Here is a 22,785-nt window from a genome sequence, read left to right as displayed (position 1 = left end):
CGTGCATCTAGACCTAAGCCTCCCAGGCTGAGGCACTAGCATGACTGAGGAGGGAGCTTAAGGTGCGGAGAGAATAAGCCCACTCACAGGGTGCCATTTGGGACACAGCCTATTACCGATGGCGCCCACTTCTTTTGACCAAGGCCATATGGCTCTGGTCAAAAGAAAGTGCACCATATAGGGAAAGGGGTGCCATTTGGGACACAAACATAGAGCCTAGACCCAGGACGCACGGCAGACGAAACAACTAGAGGATCATGCTCAAGGGGGCCTGTTGGAAGATGAGTGGGGGTGTGTTTGTTATGAATGCTGCTTTCTAGTGAATGCCTTGATTGTTACGATTCCTAAGTAACTACACACACACACACACACCTCTCGATAACGTAGAAGTTGTCTCCGTCGTCTCCCTGGTCGATGACATGCTCCTGGGGCTGGACGCGCAGTTCAAACATGGCGTCCAGGACTTCTGAGAACTGCTCCTGTGAGGGGGAGAGGGGAAGGCCAGGCAGGCAGGAGGGGGTGATTAACACCCGCCACCTGCCAAATCCAGGTAGATTTTGGCAGGTAGATGTCCATTTCACTAGCCACGTTGGCAGGAGGTCAGGGTTCCAAAGTGCATTTCACTCGCATTTGTGAGTTCTACTAAGCTAACATATGGAATTGTTTTAAGACTGTCATACCAAGGATCATTTAGCTATTTGACTTGGAGTTGTAGGCCCCCTTTAAGTATCAAACAAATATATTGAAAAAAAGATTTGATAAAACAGAATTTGGCCTTATTCAGAGGCAATTTTAGCATGAAAATCTTAGAGGGGCAAACTCAACCAATTTTTTAAAAACAAAAAGTCATGCCAGCAAAGCCACTACACAACCCATTAATTGCACTATAATGGTGACAAACGGTGCCCAAAAACAATTTCGGACTAGATAAAAGCTGTTCCGACAGCAGTGCTTTCCCTTCAGCACCGTGGAGGGAATCCTTACCACCGCTACATCTGATCAGCTGGGCTTCGTCTGGCAGCGAAACAGCTCATTCGGCCTCATCTACTGCCGTTCTAAAAACCATAGCTGATACGGCTGACATGCCGTAAATAAAAATGGTTTCTACTGACTCCTTATGGATTCGTGTAACTTGAGAAGAACCACATTCTCCTTCAATAATAACAAATGCCGACTTTTGAACCATACACAACCATTACATTTATGTTCAGTAAATTCACAATGTTTGTTTTTAGATCATTAACACTTTGAGCTAAGTATAAGAAAGTGCAAGCAAATGAGCTACGACAAGCTAGGCCTATTCCTTCAGCACTTTTCAAAATGGACACCGACAGAAAGATGTAGCAAGACGGTAGATGTAGCAAGATGTTGAGGCCTTAACTTGACTCTTCTTTAAGTCACCACACAGAGAGAAAAAGCACAAAATATGTCCCAACCAAATCATCACAAAGCAAAAATAAAAATATAATCACCTATTGGAAAGACAACAAAAAACTTGAAATAAACTTCAATGTTATTTGTCTCTAAACAGACAGTACATGGTGTCAGACTGTCTGACAACAGTGACAGACAGAACACTGAGGAACACACTGACTAGGTACAGATTCAGTGAGCACAGTCTGGCTATAGAGACCGGTCGTCACAGACAAACCTGGCTGCCCAGAGAGGACAGGCTGTGCTCACTCTGCTCCAGGGGAGCAGTAGAGACAGAGTTGCATTTCCTATTACACTGTGATAAATACTCAGACCTAAGACAATACTTATTTCCCAAAACTATCAGTACAAAGGATTTTAAAGTAGAAAAATGTGAAGAAAAATATATTTATTGGGTGAAAAGCCTAAAATGTGCAGTTTTGGCAGCCAAATATGTGTCCTCCTGCCACAACCTGAGGGACAGCCAGTGAAAAGTGCAATGTAATATTTCCCTTTTTTTCCCTTTAATTTTATCCCCTTTTCTCCCCAATTTTTCGTGGTATCCAATCGCTAGTAATTACCATCTTGTCTCATCGCTACAACTCCCGTACGGGCTCGGGAGAGACTAAGGTCGAAAGCCATGCGTCCTCCGAGGCACAACCCAACCAGCCGTACTGCTTCTTAACACAGCGCGCCTCCAACCCGGAAGCCAGCCGCACCAATGTGTCGGAGGAAACACTGTGCACCTGGCCCCCTTGGTTAGCGCGCACTGCGCCCAGCCCGCCACAGGAGTCGCTGGAGCGCGATGAGACAAGGAAATCCCTACCGGCCAAACCCTCCCTAACCCGGACGACGCTAGCCCAATTGTGCGTCGCCCCACGGACCTCACGGTCGCGGCCGGCTGCGACAGAGCCTGGGCGCGAACCCAGAGACTCTGGTGGCGCAGTTAGCACTGCGATGCAGTGCCCTAGACCACTGCGCCACCCGGGAGGCCCCTTAATATTTCCCATTTTGGTTTTGTTTTGGCTTTCATATCCTGTCATGTGGCTTCTCAGTCATGTTGAGACGGGTCTACTACTATTGCTTTAATGTATTGCTATTCTCTTTAATATTGTTGTTGTAGTTGCTGTTAATGGTAATCACATTTCCACTACTATTACTGATGCCTTATTGCTGTTGGTCTCAATTTTTTTTGTTATATGTAAACTTTGACAATGTAAGTAGTTTAACTTGCCATGTCAATAAAGTCTACTGAATTGATTTGAAAATTGAGAGCGAGAGACTCAGCCTAACATTTTAAGTATATTATTAGGCCTATGTGGTCTAAAACGTAAGGAAAATACAATCATGAGGATTCACATATAGACAATATACCGACGCGCAGACAGCGCATTGCGCAAACAAAACAACCCTCGCAATATCAACTGGAATTACATGGGTCCATTACTGAACATTTTGTTGAAAAATAAATATTTGGGCTTCCCGAGTGGCGCCACTACAGACCCGTGTTCGATCCAGGGCTGTATCACAACCGGCCGTGATTGAGAGTCCCATAGGGCGGGGCACAATTGGCCCAGCATCGTCCAGGTTAGGGGAGGGTTTGACAGGGCTTGAGAGGATCTGCAGAGAAGAAATGCAGAAACTCCCCGAATACAGGTGCCAACGGTGCTTCAAAAAAGTACTGAGTAAAGGGTCTGTATATGTGATATTTCAGTTTTACATTTTTAAAGAAATTTGCTTTTTTATTATGGGTATTGTGTGTAGATTGATGAGGATGAGAGATTGATGATGAAAAAACGATTTCATCAACTTTAGAAAAAGGTTGTAACGTACAGAGTATAAAAAAGTATGTGGACACCCCTTAAAATTAGTGGATTCGGCTATTTCAGCCACACCTGGTAAAATCGAGCACACAGCCATGAGACCTCCATAGACAAACATTGGCAGTAGAATGGCGTACTGAAGAGCTCAGTGACTCAGTGGCACCGTCACAGGATGCCACCTTTCCAACAAGTCACTTTGTCAAACTTCTGCCTTACTAGAGCAGCCCCGGTCAACTGTAAGTGCTGGTTTTGTGAAGTGTAAACGTCTAGGAGCAACAACGGCTCAGCCGCGAAGTGGTAGGCCACACAAGCTCACAGAACAGGACCGTCGAATGTTGAAGCATGTAGTGCATAAGAATCATCTGTCCTCGGTTGCAACACTCACTACCGAATTTCAAACTGCATCTGGAAGCAACATGTAATGGGCTTCCATGGCCGAGGAGCGTAACACAAGCCTTAGATCACCATGCGCAATGCCAAGCGTCGGCTGGAGCGGAGTAAAGCTTGCCACCATTGCAATCTAGAGCAGTGGAAACGTGTTCTCTGGAGTGATTAATCACGCTTCACCACCTGGCAGTCCGACGGACGAATCTGGGTTTGGCGGATGCCAGGAGAACGCTACCTGCCCAAACGCATAGTGCTAACTGTAAAGTTTGGTAGAGGAGGAATAATGGTCTGTGGCTGTTTTTCAAGCCCCTTAGTTCCAGTGCAGGGAAATCTTAACGCTACAGCACACAATGAAATTCTAGATGATTATATACTTCCAATTTTGTGGGAACAGTTTGGGGAAGGCCCTTTCCTGTTTCAGCATGGCAATGCCCACGTGCACAAAGCGAGGTCCATACGCAAATGGTTTGTTGAGATCGGTGTGGAAGAACTTGACTGGATTGCACAGAGCCCTAACCTCAACCCCATCGAACACCTTCGGGATGAATTGGAACACTGAATGCGAGCCATGCCTAATCGCCCAAAATCAGTGCACGACCTCACTAATGCTTGTGGCTGAATGGAAGAAAGTCCCCACAGCAATGTTCCAACATCTAGTGGAAAGCCTTACCAGAAAAGTGGAGGCTGTTATAGCAGCAAAGGGGGGGACAAACCCCATATTAATGCCCATGATTTTGGAATGAGATGTTCGACGAACAGTTGTCCACATACTTTTTGTGTAATGCAGTGTAACAATTGAGATGTACAAACTACGGCATAAGGGACTGATGAGCAGATAAGAGGCAAGCCGTAATTTCGATGATCATTTTTATGAGTGAGCTAAGACGGACGTACTCGACATTCCTATTTGTTCAGCACTTTTGAAATGGACAGCGACAGAATTCTAAAATGGGCCGTTCTTACATTATTCTCCCTGTAAACCATGTCAAAACCGTAGGATAAACTTAAAATCAGTTTAACCTAATTTCTATCAGCATGCTAAATGTGCAACCAGAGGGGAAGAAAATAATTCTAGACCACCTTTACTCCACACGCAGAGACGCAAACACAGCTCTCCCTCCATTTGGCAAATCTGACCCTAACTCTATCCTCCTGATTCCTGCTTGCAAGAAAAAAATTGGAAACACCAGTGACACGGTCAATAAAAAAAGTGGTCAGATGAAGCAGGCGCTAAAAACTACAGGACTGTTTTGCTAGCACAGACTGGAATATGTTCCGGGATTCTTCTTATGGCATTGAGGAGTACACCACATCAGTAACTGGCTTTATCAATAAGTGCATCGAGGACGTGGTCCCAATAGTGACTATACGTACATACCCCAACCAGAAGCCATGGATTACAGGCAACATCCACAATGAGCCAAAGGGTAGAGCTGCCGCATTCAAGGAGCGGGACTCTAACCAGGAAGATAAGAAATCCCACTATGCCCTCCGACGAACCATCACAGGCAAAACATCAATACAGTACTAAGATCGAATTGTACAACACCGGCTCCGATGCTCGTCGGATGTGGCAGGGCTTGCAAACCATTGCAGACTATAAAAGGGAACACAGACTATAAAAGGGAACACAGACTATAAAAGGGAAGCACAGCCGAGAGCTGCCCAGTGACACAAGCCTACCGGACAAGCTAAATAACTTCTATGCTTGCTTTGAGGCAAGTAACACTGAAACATGCATGAGAGCATCAGAAGTTCCAGACGACTCACGCTCTCCGCAGCCGATGTGAGTAAGACCTTCAAACAGGTCAACATTCACAAGGCCGAAGGGCCAGACGGATTACCCCGATGTGTACTCTGAGCACGCACTGACCAACTGGCAAGTGTCTTCACTGACATTTTCAACCTCTCCCTGTCTGAATCAATAATACCAACATGTTTCAAGCAGACCACCATAGTCCCTGTGTCCAAGAACACTAAGGTAACCTGCCTAAATGACTACCGACCCGTAGTACTCACATCTGTAGCCATGAAATACTTTGAAAGGCTGGTCATGGCTCACATTATCCCAAAAACCCTAGACAGACTACAATTTGTATACTGCACCAACAAATCCACAGATGATGCAATCTCTATTGCACTACACACTGCTCTTTCCCACCTGGACAAAAGGAACACCTATGTGAGAATGTTATTCATTGACTACAGCTCAGCGTTCAACACCATAGTGCCTCAAAGCTCATCACTAAGCTAAGGACCCTGGGACTAAACACCTCCCTCTGCGACTGAATCCTAGACTTCCTGACGGGCCGCCCCCCTGGTGGTGAGGGTAGGCAACAACACAACTGCCTCGCTGATCCTCAACACAGGGGCCCCTCAGGGGTGCGTGCTCAGTCCCCTCCTGTACTCCCTGTTCACTCATGACTGCACGGTCAGGCACGACTCCAACACCATCATTAAGTTTGCTGATGACAACAGAAGGGTAGTGCGTATGGCCCAGTACATCACCGGGGTCAAGCTTCATGCAATCCAGGACCTTTATACAAGGCAGTGTCAGTGGAAGGCCCTAAAAATTGCCAAAGACTCCAGCCACCCTAGTCATAGAGTGTTCTCTCTGCTACTGCACGGCAAGTGGTACCGGAGCGCCAAGTATAGGTCCAAGAGGCTTCTAAACAGCTTCTACCCCCAAGTAATAAGACTCCTGAACACCTAATCAAATGGCAACCTAGACTATTTGCATTGTCCCCCCCCCCCCTTTTACGCTGCTGCTACTCTCTGTTATTATCTATGCATAGTCACTTATATAACTCTACCTACATGTACAAATTACCTCAATTACGTCGCCACCGATGCCCCCGCACATTGACTCTGTACCGATACCCCCTGTATATAGCCCCGCTATTGTTATGTACTGCTGCTCTTTAATTATTTATTCTTATCTCTTACAGTTTTAAGAAAATACCACAAAAAAAGTATTGAAGGTTAAGGGCTTGTAAGTAAGCATTTCACTGTAAGGTCTACACCTGTTGTATTATGGTGCATGTGACAAATAATATTTGATTTGAAATAATGGGGGCATGAAAACAGACAATGAAAAGTCTTACAATATTCAATGACATTTCTCTAAAATCAGGCTATAGGCTACATGTGCACCACCAGGTCAGAACAGTGTATCTAAGGGTGAGACACATGGGCTTCTAACAGCTTACTACCCAACATACACTTAGTATTACTTTCTTAGCTACAGTATACATAGATCCCTGGCATATTACATCATTTACTGTATGTCGTAGCATACTAGACATATTTTGGGATTCCTTCCAAACCACTCATTGTTGAATTTGCGATTTCCGACTTGTTGTGTAACGCTTATGACCAATGGCCGATGAGCACCGATACGTTTTATCTATATTTTCTCTTCATACGAGAAGGATTGGAAAGGGTTTGCCAGTAGATTGTCGACGTGATTCATGATGACTGCTTGTCTAGCTAGCTAAGACTTTGAAAGTATGATGTTGACATGATCAGTCCAATCAAAGCTACTGTAGACATGTGATTTGACGTAATATTTTCTGAAATATCTGTCCTATATCTTTTTGTCTTTTTGATGTATTTAACCACCAAACTATCTCCATCTAAACATCCATAAGACATTTTAACTGGTACCTAGCTACCTTCAGACTCGTGAGGGGTCCTAGAGCAAAACAACCGACATTTATGCGTTTGTGAGAGACTCGCCTTTCCATAGAGTGACGCTTCTCAGGGGTGGGGGGGGGCGTAGTGCAAAACAGAGAGTCTCATCTTTCCACAGAGGGGCCAAACCGTTTGGACTCTACAGGCGTGAGAAGATCGATTTTCGGGATGTCTCATTTCTGACAAACACCGCTCTAGCTCTGCCACCTTTCACCGCAGGTGCGACATCGTGCAACAACAAGAAAGATATAATCTCTAGCTTAAACTGACGGATTTTGATGCCAATGATTTATTATGCTAATTGATTCCACTTCTCGGGGGTTATTGACAGAAGGTGCGAGCTGTGCCCGTCTGGCAGCTTGTGCATTACTGTGCATTACCGAGTGTACCAGGAAATAAACTAACTAAATAGCAGTAACCATTTATCCCAAAAGACTGACCGATTCATTTCAATGCTTTAGAATTGAATGAGTGTTCTATTAGGCTGTGAATGTGCTGATGTGAACTACAACCTATTTGAACAGAAGCGCATGAGACTGTGTGGCTCATCATAAACTCGAATAAAGTGAAGGGGTTTCCTGTCACTGTTACGGTGCGTCTGTCTCGTCTTCATACCTGTTCCAGGGTCTTGAACAGTAGAATATCTTTGCAGGCGTCCTGCAGCCGACAACGCTGCTCGTCTGTTTTGGGATGCACCACCCTCGGCTCCTCCACCTCGTCATCGTCATCTGGGTTAAAGGCCTCCGCGCATACTAGTGGGGGAACACTTAGATTGTAACACAAACTGGGGGGGGGTTATACTGTAACACACATACTGGGGCAACAATATTACTGTAACAAACACCTAAAGAGTCATAGTAAGGCATTCCTCACTGTGCTAGTCACACCGAGCGAACACATTGTAAAGCACACTTCGGGGAACTAATACCAGTGTGACACACCCTGAGAAGTTATCAGCATATAGTGATACACTAAGACAGCCAGTAGTAACTTAGTGTCAACACCAAGGAGGCATTTAAAGGGCCAGTAAGATTACACCAGAGCAAAGATCTCTAGCTACACCTACTTAACATGCAAAACGTCGCCGCTGCAGATTACATTAGGGAGTAGTGACGTCAAACAGAACTCACCTGACACTCTGCGGTTGTATCTGCTGGGGGGAGGGGCTGGAGGGAAAGAGAGAGGGAGAGTTAGCAGTGAGCATTCTCTCCTGGTCACAGTTCACACGCCGCTGCAACTGTAGAGCCTGTGGTTCCGACCTCTGACATAAGTGCTAGCGGAGCGCTCTCGAACCCGGCAGAGAGAAACAACTCAAACACAGGAAAGGAGACCCGACACGCATACATTTACGTATTCACACTCTACACTGCTATGAAGCCAGACCAAATAGAAAAATCACACAAAAGAAGAAAGCACACCACTAAACCCACACATTTCCCAAATTCCCAACGCACAGCCTGTTGCGTGGGTGTCTTAGACGCAGACTCTTAGGGCTGTGACAGTAGGGTCGGACAGACAGCGGAACATGGATTGCCTGGAAGGCCAGTGTTGATCCTGAATACGTATCCCGTGTACTCCGGTTGTGATTATGAACGTTTAATGAGTGAATGGAAGAAAGCTCCTATAGGGAGAGAGAGATAGAGGCCTGTGATGCGAGTGTGTGTACTGTGGGGTCCGTGAGGGGGCAAACGACAGGAAAGTGTCAATATCACAGCCCAGGGTTCCCATCCTCTGTCTCCCTTCCCACTCTATTACCAAGCTGTCAGCAACCATTAACTGGGCCATGTGAACGCAGGCCCGATGTAGAGGCACACATTTCAACCCCCTCACCTTCCCCTTTGGGACACACTTCATAGTTTATTCCCTAGCGCCCATGGTCTACAGCTTAAAGACGTCCTCCAGCTGTTTTGTGAAAAGCAATGTCCCAAGTATAAATACAGTAAAGTACACACACTTACAGTTGCACTCTCAACTTCGGGATCATTTCAGCCAGTGGTTTTGAAAGTGGTGCTCCCGAGCCAAAAGTGGTTCCGTCACCCATTTCGTATGACATTACGTCCTACAATTTCATTTTTGCAATTGGTGCTATGAATTTGTACGGCCTCCCCCTTGCTTGTGGGAGCAATAGAGGAGCAATAGAGAACAAAAGAGGAAAAGTCCAACCCCCAGGGTTAACACCCGCCACCCAAATGTGGGTAGATTGAGACATTGTTGGGTAAGAATATATTTCAGCAGCCACGTCGGCGAGTGATCACAGAGCATTTGGGAACATTTCATTTCTTTTTATCCAAAGCCCACATTGGTTGAATTGACCCAAAAGGCTACTTAAGTGTGACTATGTCCTCGTGTTTCTTGGCTAGTTACATCGTTTTGTTCACACGCTAGGTTGTTTTTCCAATATTAGTTTGTGTTTCCTGCAACTGTCTGCTGTGATTATCCTCGGACAGACACAGAATGCCCTGTTGCCGTGGTAACGGCCCGCCCCTTAAATGGGCGTCTAAACATTGTCGTCTCACCTAATGTCTCAAATAGTTGAGGGTACATTGAGATTGATTGAGCATGGACCACTCCGAAAAAAAACATTTCATTCCTCATTAAAAACTCCCAAATACTTCAATTGTGCTCATAAAAGCGTAGAGCCCTGAACTATAATAATACATAGCCTGGCCGTATCGCTCAGCATTTTGTGGCAGGGTAGGTACTTTGTCGTGTCTTGACGTTCATTTGAAGAACCGTTTCTGTTTTAACTATTGTGTCTAAATGATTTAGTTTGACATATTCAGGTCACAAAAATGAAATTGAGCAATATACCACATTACTACTTCTTACTAGCAATACATTTCTTGTTTTAGACACATTACAAAGCACTCTCATCCTTTAGTGATTTCTTGGTGCAATTTTTCCTCTTCTTTCTACCTGCCACAGTGGCTAGTTCATTTCCTACCCTGCCCATGAGGATACCTGGAACACCTACTGAGATGTGCTTTTCTTAAGGGCAATTCCACGGTAACAGAGCGATGCTGAGACTCAGGTTTTTCCACTTTAAAATGCATGTCAAACAAAACAAAAAAAATGATTGTTTAACTTTGCAAACCATACAATTTCCACAGAAAACTTTACAAAACACACATTTGCCTGAAGAACAGTGCAGACGCAAAGATCGGTAACAGAATTACGGTTTGTGCGGTCATTCTGTTACCAAACGTTGCAGCCGCACTGTTCTTCAAGCAAATGTGTTTTTATAACATTTTCAGTGAATATTTCTTAAGTCGTCCTTGTGCATAGAGCTGTATGGTTTGTTTAACTATACAATCATTGGTTGTAAAGTATACACTTTTAAGTGGAAAATCAGAGTCAGCGTCACTCTGCTACCATGGAATTGCCAATAAGTAAATCAGGTGAAAAGGAGACTGGAGTAGGACCTTAATTCTTGCCGTTGCCCTAGATCTGTCCGTCTTCAGGTCAGTCAGTCACACATCTGGGTGTCTCAGAGTAGGAGTGCTGATCTAGGATCAGGTCCCCTCTTGTCCATGTAGATTCAATTAGTTCAGTAGTCACATGCATGGTACAGTGAAATTGTTATGTTACGAGCGCCAACAGTGCAGGCCCATTTAAAACAAAAATCCCATTCATTATGATCCGAAAGGCAAAACTGATCAGCGATCAGCTCATCTTAACAAACCCTGAGCACTGACTGAAAATGGTGAGTAGAATGGGATTTTAGGAAATATATGCATGACTAAACTACTTTTTTTATTTTATAATTAAATAACGTTATTTCACTTCAGTTAGATAAAGTCACGGCCAGGGTGGCCTTGGCCAGAATCTGGCACAAAGGGCATCAGCTGGCCAGGCATAAAGTTAAATAAGTGATTCATCATGCGAGAGGGAAGGGTGAAACAGCAGGCTAGTCCTAGGCTACTTTATGCGTTTTCAAATCGGTATCGTTTTATTATGTGTATTGATTTATATTAACATAAATGGTTGTTTCAGGGTGTCATAATCATTATACTAAAGTGCATTTCTGGGAACCACGGGAACGAGTGTAGACTAAGTGTGCCATTGTGCAAGGACTTGTGTATTTGCGTGTGCTGCGGGGTTTGTAAGGAGAGTGTGTGAAGTGCTCTCGCCTGTCATCACGTATGGGGGATATCAAGTGCCTGAAGTTGCCTTGACAACAAAACACAAGGAAGACCTCATTGCCATAACAACCCCCCCCCCTGAAACTACCTCTTCCTTAGTGCCAGATTAACCCTCTATCTAACCCGGTATTTTCCCCCTCTATCACGATTGCAATTCATATGCTGCGCTGGCTGACGTCTAAATTGATTTCTATTACATGTTATCACTGTCTGCTGGCCCCGCTAATTGCAGCTAGAGCTGAAGATGATCAACGTGGCACTGCTCTACTCAGCCTGCCCATGTGAGGGAGGAGAGGAGAAGGAGCAGAGGAGAAGGAGCAGAAGGAGCAGAGGAGAAGGAGCAGAGGAGAAGGAGCAGAGGAGAAGGAGCAGAGGAGAAGGAGCAGAGGAGAAGGGGAGCAGTCAGAGAGCGCTTCCAAACAAAGAACCGTCGGTGTGAGTGGTTTGTTGCATCCCACTCTTGTGTACAGAGCATAAACAAAATGGTGATAACGGATAGTGTGAATATTGACCAGACTGGCTGTGTACGGACTGCCCTGCTGTTAGTTGAGCAGGCTTCCCTCACCCCTCCCTCAATGTTGCTTTCTCACCTCTCAATCCCCACTCCCACTCATTATCTGTCAGTCTCTCGCTCTCCCTCTTGGTCCATTTCTTTCTCTCTCTCTCCCCCCTCTCCCTGTTTATCTCTCACGTACTCCCCCGTGTTATAGTCAAGGCCTGTCTGATAAGCACTGGGTCATATGAAGAGCAGCCCGGGGAGGGAGAGGTGCGCCTCATGTGTCTCCTCGGCAACCACAAGCTCAGAGGGCGTGGCTTCGTTGATGTGGAGTGGAACATTGCAAAAGGGGGGAGGGGGGGGGGGGTGACGTGGTCATCAAACATGGGTACAGTTAGTGGTTGGTTGTTCTCGCTGGTTGCGTTCTTACCAGATTCTAAGATCTCACAACGCCTGGACAAGTGTTTATCTCTTGGCACCACATGGACACGACAGAGCATTATCTTATATGAGCAGACAGAGTGACTGTTAATAAAGACAGGACTGTGAAGTAGCAACCAGTGTCAATGAAACCTATTGGGCAGATCAGGAACACACAAGGACATTAAGGAGGGAAATGTTGTTGTGAGGCAGTAGGGCAAGAGACTAGGAGGGGACAGGGGGAGGTTAAGTCAGAACACGCTCTGTTGGCATACTGTTGTGGTTAGAGCACCGCGGGGACAGGGCAGGATAGGGGCATCCGTGTCTCCAAACCAACATGGCCGACCTTGCCAATGGGGCGAAGCCAGCCATGAAAGCAATGGGGAGAACGGAGGCGGCTAGACTGGCTGGGAGCTCTCTCGCGCTCTCAGATACTGCCACGGCTGTATACAACTGTAAATGAGTCTATTGTAGTCAAGGCTGTCACACTGCTCAGATGATCAGATCTCACAATGCCTGGAGAAGTGTATAATGACCACAGGAACCACTACATTAATAAGATTTATACCATGGCACTGTTAAACTCCTCATTTTTAAGTGTGCATTATTTCCTTAGAAACGCACGGTATAATTAAATGTTCAATTTTTGAGCTGCTTTTGAATGCAAAAGTCAAAATTAAAACATTATTGGTGAATTCGATTTTCATAATAGCAAGCTAGGGTGACGGTTTGGTTAGCTACGCTAGCAAGTCTGTTTGGTTACCAAGGCAGCTTTTGTAAGTAAACTTGATAGCTACTTCGGTGGATGTTGTCACATTTCTATTGGTAAATTAATACATTTCTAGCAGCAAAGTTTGCTGACGACACAACAGTGGTAGGCCTGATCACCGACAACGATGAGACAGCCTGTAGGGAGGAGCTCAGAGACCTGGCCGTGTGGTGCCAGGATAACAACCTCTCCCTCAACGTGATCAAGACAAAGGAGATGATCGTGGACCACAGGAAAAGTAGGGCAGAGCACCCCGCCATTCTCATCGACGGGGCTGTAGATGAGCAGGTTGAGAGCTTCAAGTTCCTTGGAGTCCACATCACCAACGAACTCTCATGGTCCAAACACACCAAGACAGTCGTGAAGAGGACACGACAACACCTATTCCCCCTCAGGAGACTGAAAAGATTTGGCGTGGGTCCTCAGATCCTCAAAAGGTTTTGCAGCTCCACCATCGAGAGCATCCTGCCTGGTTGCGTCACTGCCTGGTATGGCAACTGCTCGGCCTCTGACCGCAAGGCACTACAGAGGGTAGTGCGTACGGCCCAGTACAAGGTCCTAAAAATGGCCAAAGACTCCAGCCACCCTAGTCATAGACTGTTCTCTCTGCTACCGAACGGCAGGCGGTACCGGAGCGCCAAGTCTAGGTCCAAAAGGCTTCTACCCCCCAAGCCATAAGACTGAACAGCTAACTAAATGGCTACCCGGACTATTTGCATTGACCCCACCCATTTTTACACTGCTGCAACTCTCATTTATTATCCATGCAGTCAATTTACCTCTACCTACACGTACATATTACCTCGACTAACCTGTACCCTCGCACATTGACTCTGTACCCGTACCCCCTGTATATACCCTTGTTACTGTTATTTTATTGTTGTTCTTTAATTATTTGCAATTTTTCTATAATTTTTTTTTCATTTATTCTTTACTGTTTATTTAGTAAACACGTTAACACTTATTTTTTCTTAAAACTGCATTGTTGGTTAAGGGATAGTAAGTAAGCGTTTCACTGTAAGGTCTACACCGGTTGTATTCGGCGCATGTGACAAATAAAATTGGATTTGAAATATGTTCATTTATAGCCATGGTATAAAAGGCATAATCAACTCCAGGGCTCTATGCGTTCTCTGGAAAACAATGGAACACCGTGGAAGGTCAGTTCCACTCTGCTAACGCGCCGTGGAACGCACCTTCCACATCATGCACTATTTTCCAGGGAACGCACAGCCCCTCGTCAATTATCCCTTAAGTAGCCTATAGCCTATGGATTAAGATATCTTCTGAGATACGCGGCAATAGACCAGCTGGAAGGCGAGCCATTGGCTGAATCTGAAATGGTTACCTACTGCCCCCCCAAAAAATCAGCCATATTGAATAGGGTGCCACTTCGGACGCAGAAATGGTTGTGTCTGCAGGCTTGTTGCTAACGCTCCTCTGTGCGGATGCTGGACATCTGCTAAGCGGATTGCTTTGACACAACCTCTTAACCAGTGATCAGTGAGGCCCAAGCCGCAAGGAGACAAGGTTAGCCTTACCTCATACTTCACTATGTTACTCTTTTATACACATGCATGCACTCACTGACTCTCTCAAGAGGGCACAGCTGTGTGTGTGTGTGTGTGTGTGTGTGTGTGTGTGTGTGTGTTCCCCTGTACGTTTATAGCCCTGTCATTTGTATTTATTTAGCCAGGATAGTCTACCTCGGTAACAATTGCCACTGTTTAACAGCGAGTCCTGTCCAATTTCAGCCCTGCTGTTTCTCCTCACATCACACACATCTCTGTGTTTAACGCATACGTGTTCCAAACAGCCCTGACGACGATGGGTCAAGGAACGTTGCGGTTGGCTTCATTCACCCCTTCAGTCCTCTGTACTATCAATAATGTGCTGCATTTACAGACGTCACCAGTCAATGTGGCCCCTCCCCAAACTGCACCGCTCAGCACTGACAGCACTGTATAGACTAGTCACTAGGCTGAGTAAATCCAGTCACACACACAGTCTGATCCACCATTTTCCCTGAACATCAAGGCGGTGGTGTGGCAAGGAGGCGTGGATAAGTGATCACGGCGAGTGAATATGCACCGTGTTTTACGTTTCACGCCGCTTCAGAAACCTCTCGTCATGTGAGAGTCATCTGTGGATGCTGAGTTTGTACACAAAAGCCAGTGATAAATTGTTGTTTTGCTACCAAATCGTAGAGGCCCTGTACACGCTACAACGAGCCATGCTAAGCAAGGACTGTTGAAAATGATTGGACATTTTGGTCATTTATCAGACTAAGAGCGACTTACAGTTCATTCAGCTTAAGGTTGCTAGCTAGGTGGCACAACCACATAATCACAGTCATAGTAAGTACATTTTTCCTCAATAACGTAGCTACCAGCACAATCAGCAATAGTAAGAAAAGTCAGCTAGTATGGGGAAAAATGTATGGTATGTCGGTGAAATTGCTGGGAAAAAGGGCAGGCCAAACGCTGGGAAAGCATGTACGCGACTGCCTACTTTCCCCACACCCACCACAAGTTTACCACTGTGTGACAGAGAACATTACACACACATTCCACACACAGGCTGTTCGCTTTTCTGCTCTTTTGCGAGAGGATTTCCACTACAAGCTGAAGTACAAGAGATTAATCCGAATTTTCAGCTCGTCTTCAACTGTTGCACTCAAGGAAATGAATGATAAAATATATATTTTATCTCCCCGTGTCTTTTCCGGCTTTCCCCTCTCTCCCTGTCAATCTGCCTCTTTTACTATGCCCAACGCTCGCTCTTCGTCACTCCACATTTCCCTCCCCCTATCTAACTCTCCAGACTAAAGTCCTTAAAAGGAAGTGGCCCTGTCCTGTTTAGTGCTTGCGTTGTTAACCCCTTCATGTCAGAGAGGTCTGGGTGCCAATTTTATGGCAGATGCACTAGCTAGGACTTTGGCCAAAGATGTAACAACTCCACATTGGTCGACTATAGCCTAAGTCAAGTGGAAGCTTGTTGCGTGGGCAGAGAAAGAGCAGCGACGCACCGCCATGTTCAAACCTAGTCCTGGTGGTGGTGACGAACAGCACTGACTCACATGTGCCCATTTACAGTAACAAAGCCTTTCTACTTGTGTTTAAACTTCACAATTGAAAGCGTGTAAACCAGTGGTCACCTACCGGTCGATCACGATGGACCGGTCGATCGCCAAGGCATTCCTAGTCGATCGTCAAACATTTCTGTAAAGAAACCAACGATAAAGCCACACGTTAACATTTGGCGGTAGGTGCACTTGATTCAGCAGCCCTAGCGACGGGAAGGCAAAGTGTTCCCATTTTGAACCATTTCATGTGTCCAAGGGTAGAGCTCCGCCTACCCCGGCAGGCCCAGAGAGCAAATCAAGTGCACCTACAGGCCTACCGCTGGCCAATCAGATCGCTCAGATCACCGTGTCGGGACAGTTACCTCGAGCCAAAGGCTGTAAAAGAAAGCAGAGTGCACAGCATAGTTGACACCGTGAGATTTCAAAAACATAACCGGTGGTCACCAACCGGTTTTAACACGCTTTCAATTGTGAAGTTTAAGCACAAGTAGAAAGGCTTTGTTTATGTTACCAACACCAGAGAGCTAGGCACTGCTGTTTCTATGAGTGAGTTCATGTTTAAGTTGTTATTCAGCACTGTCAACACTTTTATAAGCCATAAAATGTGCGTTCTCCCTACAACGTGTGTGCTACAGTGTTTCGATAAGCTTGCACATTTTATTAGCGGCTTGTCTCTTTTATATGGAGCAATATTTCACTTTATCTGGAAATCGGATTAACGACATGAATTGGTGCATGGGGCAGAAATAACGCATCAGCTGGAAGACTGTGTCCCCTTTTCTCAGTGAAGGGAGAGAGAGCGGAGGGACGGTGAGTCCAGTGAGAGGCAGCCTCACCGCTGCTCCCTCCCTCTACTCAGACGCAGGCCCTCAGTCCAGTAAAAAAAAGGAAAAAGCTAATGATTACGCTCACTCAGCTAAGGAACAGCTGCTCTTTCCATGACAGACTGACCAGGTGAATTCAGGGGAAAGCTATGATCCCTTATTGATGTCACTTGTTAAATCCACTTCAAAATCAGTGTAGATGAAGGGGAGGAGACTGGTTAAACATTCACTACGCAGAAATCACTCTGACATTTCCTGGTTGCTGAAATTGTAAATAGTTCCGCTAATTTCAGTTCGTGACAAAACAAGCTAGTAGAGTCATTGTACCATCTAAACTGCTGTGAAATACCTTTCCCATAATCAAAAATATTGTATTTTCAGCTGTTTGAAATTGGTATACCAAACCGAAAGTAAAAGCTGCAAAACTGAAACTTATGAACGGGAAGCATATAAATAACGCACATAGAACAGATCTACCTCTTCATAGACTCGCTTTCATTGAGAATGAGCGATCTATAACTACATGTGGTTGGGTCGCCCAAAAAGTTACATATTGCAGCTTTAAAGAAGGATTCTGAAGCCTTGAGACATGGATTGAGTAGGTTTGCCATTCAGAGGGTGAACGGGCAAGACAAGAAGATTGAAGTGCCTTTGATAGAGCCCTAGGTGGGTATGGGATATAGTGCTTCATAAGCCGTTTATTCGATTGTAGGGTTTGAATCGTGTGAGAAGACAACATAGGGTACAAAACAAATTCTAGCTCTTAAAAGGGGCAGTAGCCTACATTGGGTGTATCATTTTCAATTACAGGATTACTTCATCTGCAGTTTTTTTCCTGCTGTCTATTCTGTTACCAATAATAAAAAAATATATATATATATATTTTCTTAGGTGGTGGATCAACTTTAATATTGCAGCTTCCATCAATATAATTGTCTGCATCATTTACAATCCCCCATATAGTTTTGGTGTAAAAACACACACACACTTTTAAACTACATTGTCCTTTATTATTCCCTGCAAACCCTACCACCCCTCCCCTAATTGGAGTAAACTAATAAACAATAACACTTAGGCTTCCACTTCCAGCTGAAACAAGCTATATACATTTTACAGACACAATCTATTTGATAATAGTTATTTTAGGTTTGTTTTTAGTCCTGGCCTTCCTTTATTTTTGATATCCATCCAGTTCTGAACCTATATAAATTTTACAGATTATTTTTACAATTGTTATCTTGTTGTCATTAGTCCCACCCTTCAGCTTCATTCAACCCCTACCATATATCTCTTAACACCATCCATTTTGGATTTCTGTTTGCCATATATTTTTCAACTGTGTTGTGATGCTTCACTACACTCCTGAAACTTTCTATTCTCACAGATTCTACAGATTCTTCTACAGATTTTAAATTAAAGATGATTATTTTAGCTTTTTTTTTTATTGATCGATTGACTATGACTTTTCAAATGACCCAGTATTGCTATCTGCAGAGTTAGCTCCAGGTAAAATGTTGCATTTCTTCAGCCTTTCCTGGACCTGTGACCAAAAACGAGTTACGTATGGACAGTAACAAAATAAATTATCTAATGACTCTGCCTCTTTGCAGCGAAATCTGCAGAGCTGGGAAGGTTGACACACACACACACACACACACACACACACACACGTTCAAAAGTTTGGGGTCACTTAGAAATGTCCTTGTATTTGAATGAAAAGCAAAAAAAAATTTGTCCATTAAAATAACATCAAATTGATCAGAAATACAGTGTACACATTGTTAATGTTGTAAATGACTATTGTAGCTGGAAACGGCTGATTTTTAATGGGATATCTACATAGGCGAACAGAGGCCCATTATCAGCAACCATCACTCCTGTGTTCCAATTGCACGTCGTGTTAGTTAATCTACGTTAATCATTTTCTAAAAGGCTAATTGATCATTAGAAAACCCTTTTGCAATTATGTTGGGACAGCCGAAAACTGTTGTCCTGACTTAAAGAAGCAATAAAACTGGCCTTCTTTAGACTAGTTGAGTATCTGGAGCATCAGCATTTGTGGGATCAATTACAGGCTCAAAATGGCCAGAAACAAAGTACTTTTTTTAATGGAATGCTGCCTACCCATGTGAGAGACGCAGACTCTGTCTCAACTTTTAAGTCTTTACTGAAGACTCATCTCTTCAGTGGGTCATATGATTGAGTGTAGTCTGGCCCAGGAGTGTGAAGGTGAACGGAAAGGCTCTGGAGCAACGAACCGCCCTTGCTGTCTCTGCCTGGCCGGTTCCCCTCTCTCCACTGGGATTCTCTGCCTCAAACCCTATTACAGGGGCTGAGTCACTGGCTTACTGGTGCTCTTTCATGCCATCCCTAGGAGGGGTGCGTCACTTGAGTGGGTTGAGTCACTGACGTGATCTTCCTGTCTGCGTTGGCGCCCCCCCCTTGGGTTGTGCCGTGGTGAAGATCTTTGTGGGCTATATTCGGCCTTGTCTCAGGATGGTAAGTTGGTGGTTGAAGATATCCTGCTATTTTCAACTCTAGAGATCGCAGGAGCGGTAGAGATACTCTTAATGATCGGCTATGAAAAGCCAACTGACATTTACTCCTGAGGTGGTGACTTGCTGCACCCTCGACAACTACTGTGATTATTATTATTTGACCATGCTGGTCATTTATGAACATCTTGGCCATGTTCTGTTATAATCTCCACCCGGCACAGCCAGAAGAGAGCTGGCCACCCCTCATAGCCTGGTTCCTCTCTAGGTTTCTTCCTAGGTTTTGGCCTTTCTAGGGAGTTTTTCCTAGCCACCGTGCTTCTACACCTGCATTGCTTGCTGTTTGGGGTTTTAGGCTGGGTTTCTGTACAGCACTTTGATATATCAGCGGATGTAAGAAGAGCTATATAAATACATTTGATTTGATACTTTCTTCTGAAACTCGTCAGTCTATTCTTGTTCTGAGAAATGAAGGCTATTCCATGCAAGAAACTTCCAAGTAACTGAAGGTCTCGTACAACGCTGTGTACTACTCCCTTCACAGAACAGAGCAAACTGGCTCTAACCAGAATAGAAAGAGGAGTGGGAGGCTCCGATGCACAACTGAACAAGAGGACAAGTACATTAGAGTGTCTAGTACCCGCAAAACACCAGTCTCAATGTCAATAATGAAGAGGCAACTCCGGGATACTGGCCTTCTAAGCAGAGTTCCTCTGTCCAGTGTCTGTTATTTTGCCCATCTTAATCTTTTCTTTTTATTGGCCAATCTGAGATATGGCTTTTTCTTTGCAACTCTGCCTAGAAGGCCAGCATCCGGGAGTCGCTTCTTCACTGTTGATGTTGAGACTGGTGTTTTGCAGGTACTATTTAATGAAGCTGTCAGCTGAGGACTTGAGGTGTTTTGAATCTGGCGTCGTTTTGCGTGTCAACTCATAAATCATGTGCCATGGAATCAGTACATCGAAAATCTCTTCCCAACTATTTTGCAATCTATATAGCACAGCTGTCAATTGTTTGGTCCTGAAATGAAACTGGTATATTTTTTTTATTTATCACAATTTTCTTTTAACCATTTTTGGTCTTTAATGCAGGGCCGACAGACAAGTTCCTTACTTTTTCCCCCTTCCACTTGCCTCTTCCAATTTTGCGGTAATGCTGCAATTCGTTGGTTGTAATTTTGGGTAGAGCAGACATTTCCATTTATTTGTGTTGGCTGCATGTGTGACATAAGTAGGACTGGTGGAGTTATGATATAATTTACAAAGATTATACCTTTTCTAAAAAAAATATTGAAAAAAATATTTTTTATCAATTAGTATATTGTTGTTCAACCACAATATTTGTTGTATTATTTGTTCTGTCTTTTCTGGTGAATTAAACTGAAATTGCAACCAACTTTCTATGGCTTGTTTAAAAAATAACCATATTTTGGATATTATTTGATTTTCAAATAACCGAAAGTGAGCGGTTGTAATCTAAATAAAGGGGAAAAGGCCATTCTTGAACATGGGGTGAAACATTCTTACTAATTTGCTAGAGAACCAGTTTGGATTTAAGTATAACTTTTGTATGACTGATGCCTTTAGTGAGAGGTCTAACGCTTTAATATTTAATCATTTCTGCCCTCCGAAATCATATGCATTTACATGTTAATAGTATCATCTGATTAAAATGATGTCTCATATTTGAACTAAAACACAATCTATTAGCTTCCAGAATATAAGTAGGTATATCTAGCTGTCCGATAACACGTTCTGATGAAATGGCTTGTCCTGCACTTTGTAAAAAGCCACAGTGCATTGAGTGAATGCTGGAAAAAGGTCTAGGTTCCTTTCTAAACAGATATGTGAATGTAAAGAGGACTTGAACAACCAGACAGGTGAAGTGAACTGACAGGGGACATAAAGAGAACATAGTTATTTATCTTTCTTTCTTACCACAGAGTTTTAAAGAGGACTCAGATCAGTTATTTTAAAAGAGGCTAATATGTGAAAACACCCTTAGTGAACTACTACTGAACCCCTGCGCTTATCTACTGTCTGATTAGGCAAGGTCGCTGCCTGTCCACTTTATTCCCACTCTAATTGGTTTAGAGAGGACAGGGTCGAGGTTGTGGCCGGGACAGTATTCACTCTGCGTTGACAAGACAAGGTCATTTCAGACAAAAACCTGGAAAATGGTTGTCAGACATCTTCCATGTCTATTTTCATGTATTGTAGCCAGTGTTTGAGATGTAACTACATTTTGCAGTGTTTTAGGTAGTTAATCACTTTTTTGCAATGTAGCGGTGTAGCTAACTAATGGCACTCCACTCGTTTTTTGGGGGGCCAAAAATATGGTGAAGTAGTCAAGAATTTCCCTTGAAACAGTTTGTATTTAATAGGCTAAATTATACATTCTGTTAACATCCGAGTCTAGAGTGATCTGTTCTTGCAATTTGTAGTCTATGAAATTTCAGATTTAGATATGAAAATGTATCATGACGTAGTTTGGATGTATTGAACTACTTTTACAAAGTAACTTTAGTTAAGTAAACTATATTTTTCTTTAGTGCTGCTTAACTTCAAGTGTTAGCTAATTGGTAGCTTGGTAAAATATATTTTCAGTAGCTTCCTCAACACTGATTATAGCCCATATTATGCCTACTACTAAAATACCATACATATAAATCGGTACTATTTGTTAGAGAGAGACAGGCGATTAGTTCCCTCAGCTCCAGCACCTTTCCAGTGACCCCACCCCAGTTGTGTAAAGTACTTAGTAGTACTTTAAAGTATTTTTTACTTAAGTCATTTGAGGTATTTGACAACTTTTACTTTACTACATTCCTAAAGAAAATATTATACTTTTCACTCCATACATTTCCCCTGACAACCCAAAGTACTCGTTACATTTTGAATGCTTAGCAGGACAGGAACATTGTGAAATTCACACTTATCAAGAGAACACGTGGCAATCCCTTCTGCCTATGGTCTGGCGGACTCACTAAACACAAATGGATATTTTATAAATAATGTCTGAGTGTTGGAGTGTGCCCCTGGCTATTCATGAATTTGAAAAACAAGAAAATGGTGCCGTCTGCTTTGCTTAACGTAAGGAATTTGAAATCATTTATACTTTTGATACTTAAGTATATTTTAGCGAATACATTTACTTTTGATACTTAAGTATATTTAAAACCAAATACTTTGACTTTTACTCAAGTAGTATTTTACTGGGTGACTGTCACTTGAGTAAC

The 22,785-nt window shown here is 43.9% G+C and overlaps 1 protein-coding gene across 1 annotated transcript in view; it reads right to left on the bottom strand.

Annotated features, from left to right (window-relative positions):
• The window catches only part of prkar2aa (protein kinase, cAMP-dependent, regulatory, type II, alpha A), a 47,394-nt gene that overhangs the window by 5,117 nt on the left and 19,492 nt on the right, over positions 1 to 22,785 (bottom strand). The window contains exons 2-4 of the mRNA XM_055892798.1: positions 8,447 to 8,482; positions 7,932 to 8,068; positions 373 to 479 (exon numbers count right to left, since the gene is read on the bottom strand). Of these exons, the coding sequence (XP_055748773.1) occupies positions 373 to 479; positions 7,932 to 8,068; positions 8,447 to 8,482 (280 nt within the window). The remainder of the gene's footprint in view (positions 1 to 372; positions 480 to 7,931; positions 8,069 to 8,446; positions 8,483 to 22,785) is intronic.

This window comes from Salvelinus fontinalis, chromosome 31 (genome assembly GCF_029448725.1).
Source record: "Salvelinus fontinalis isolate EN_2023a chromosome 31, ASM2944872v1, whole genome shotgun sequence".
Taxonomy (NCBI): domain Eukaryota; kingdom Metazoa; phylum Chordata; class Actinopteri; order Salmoniformes; family Salmonidae; genus Salvelinus; species Salvelinus fontinalis.
The sequence above is the reverse complement of the archived record's forward strand: the minus strand, read 5'-3'. Positions and strand labels throughout refer to the sequence as shown.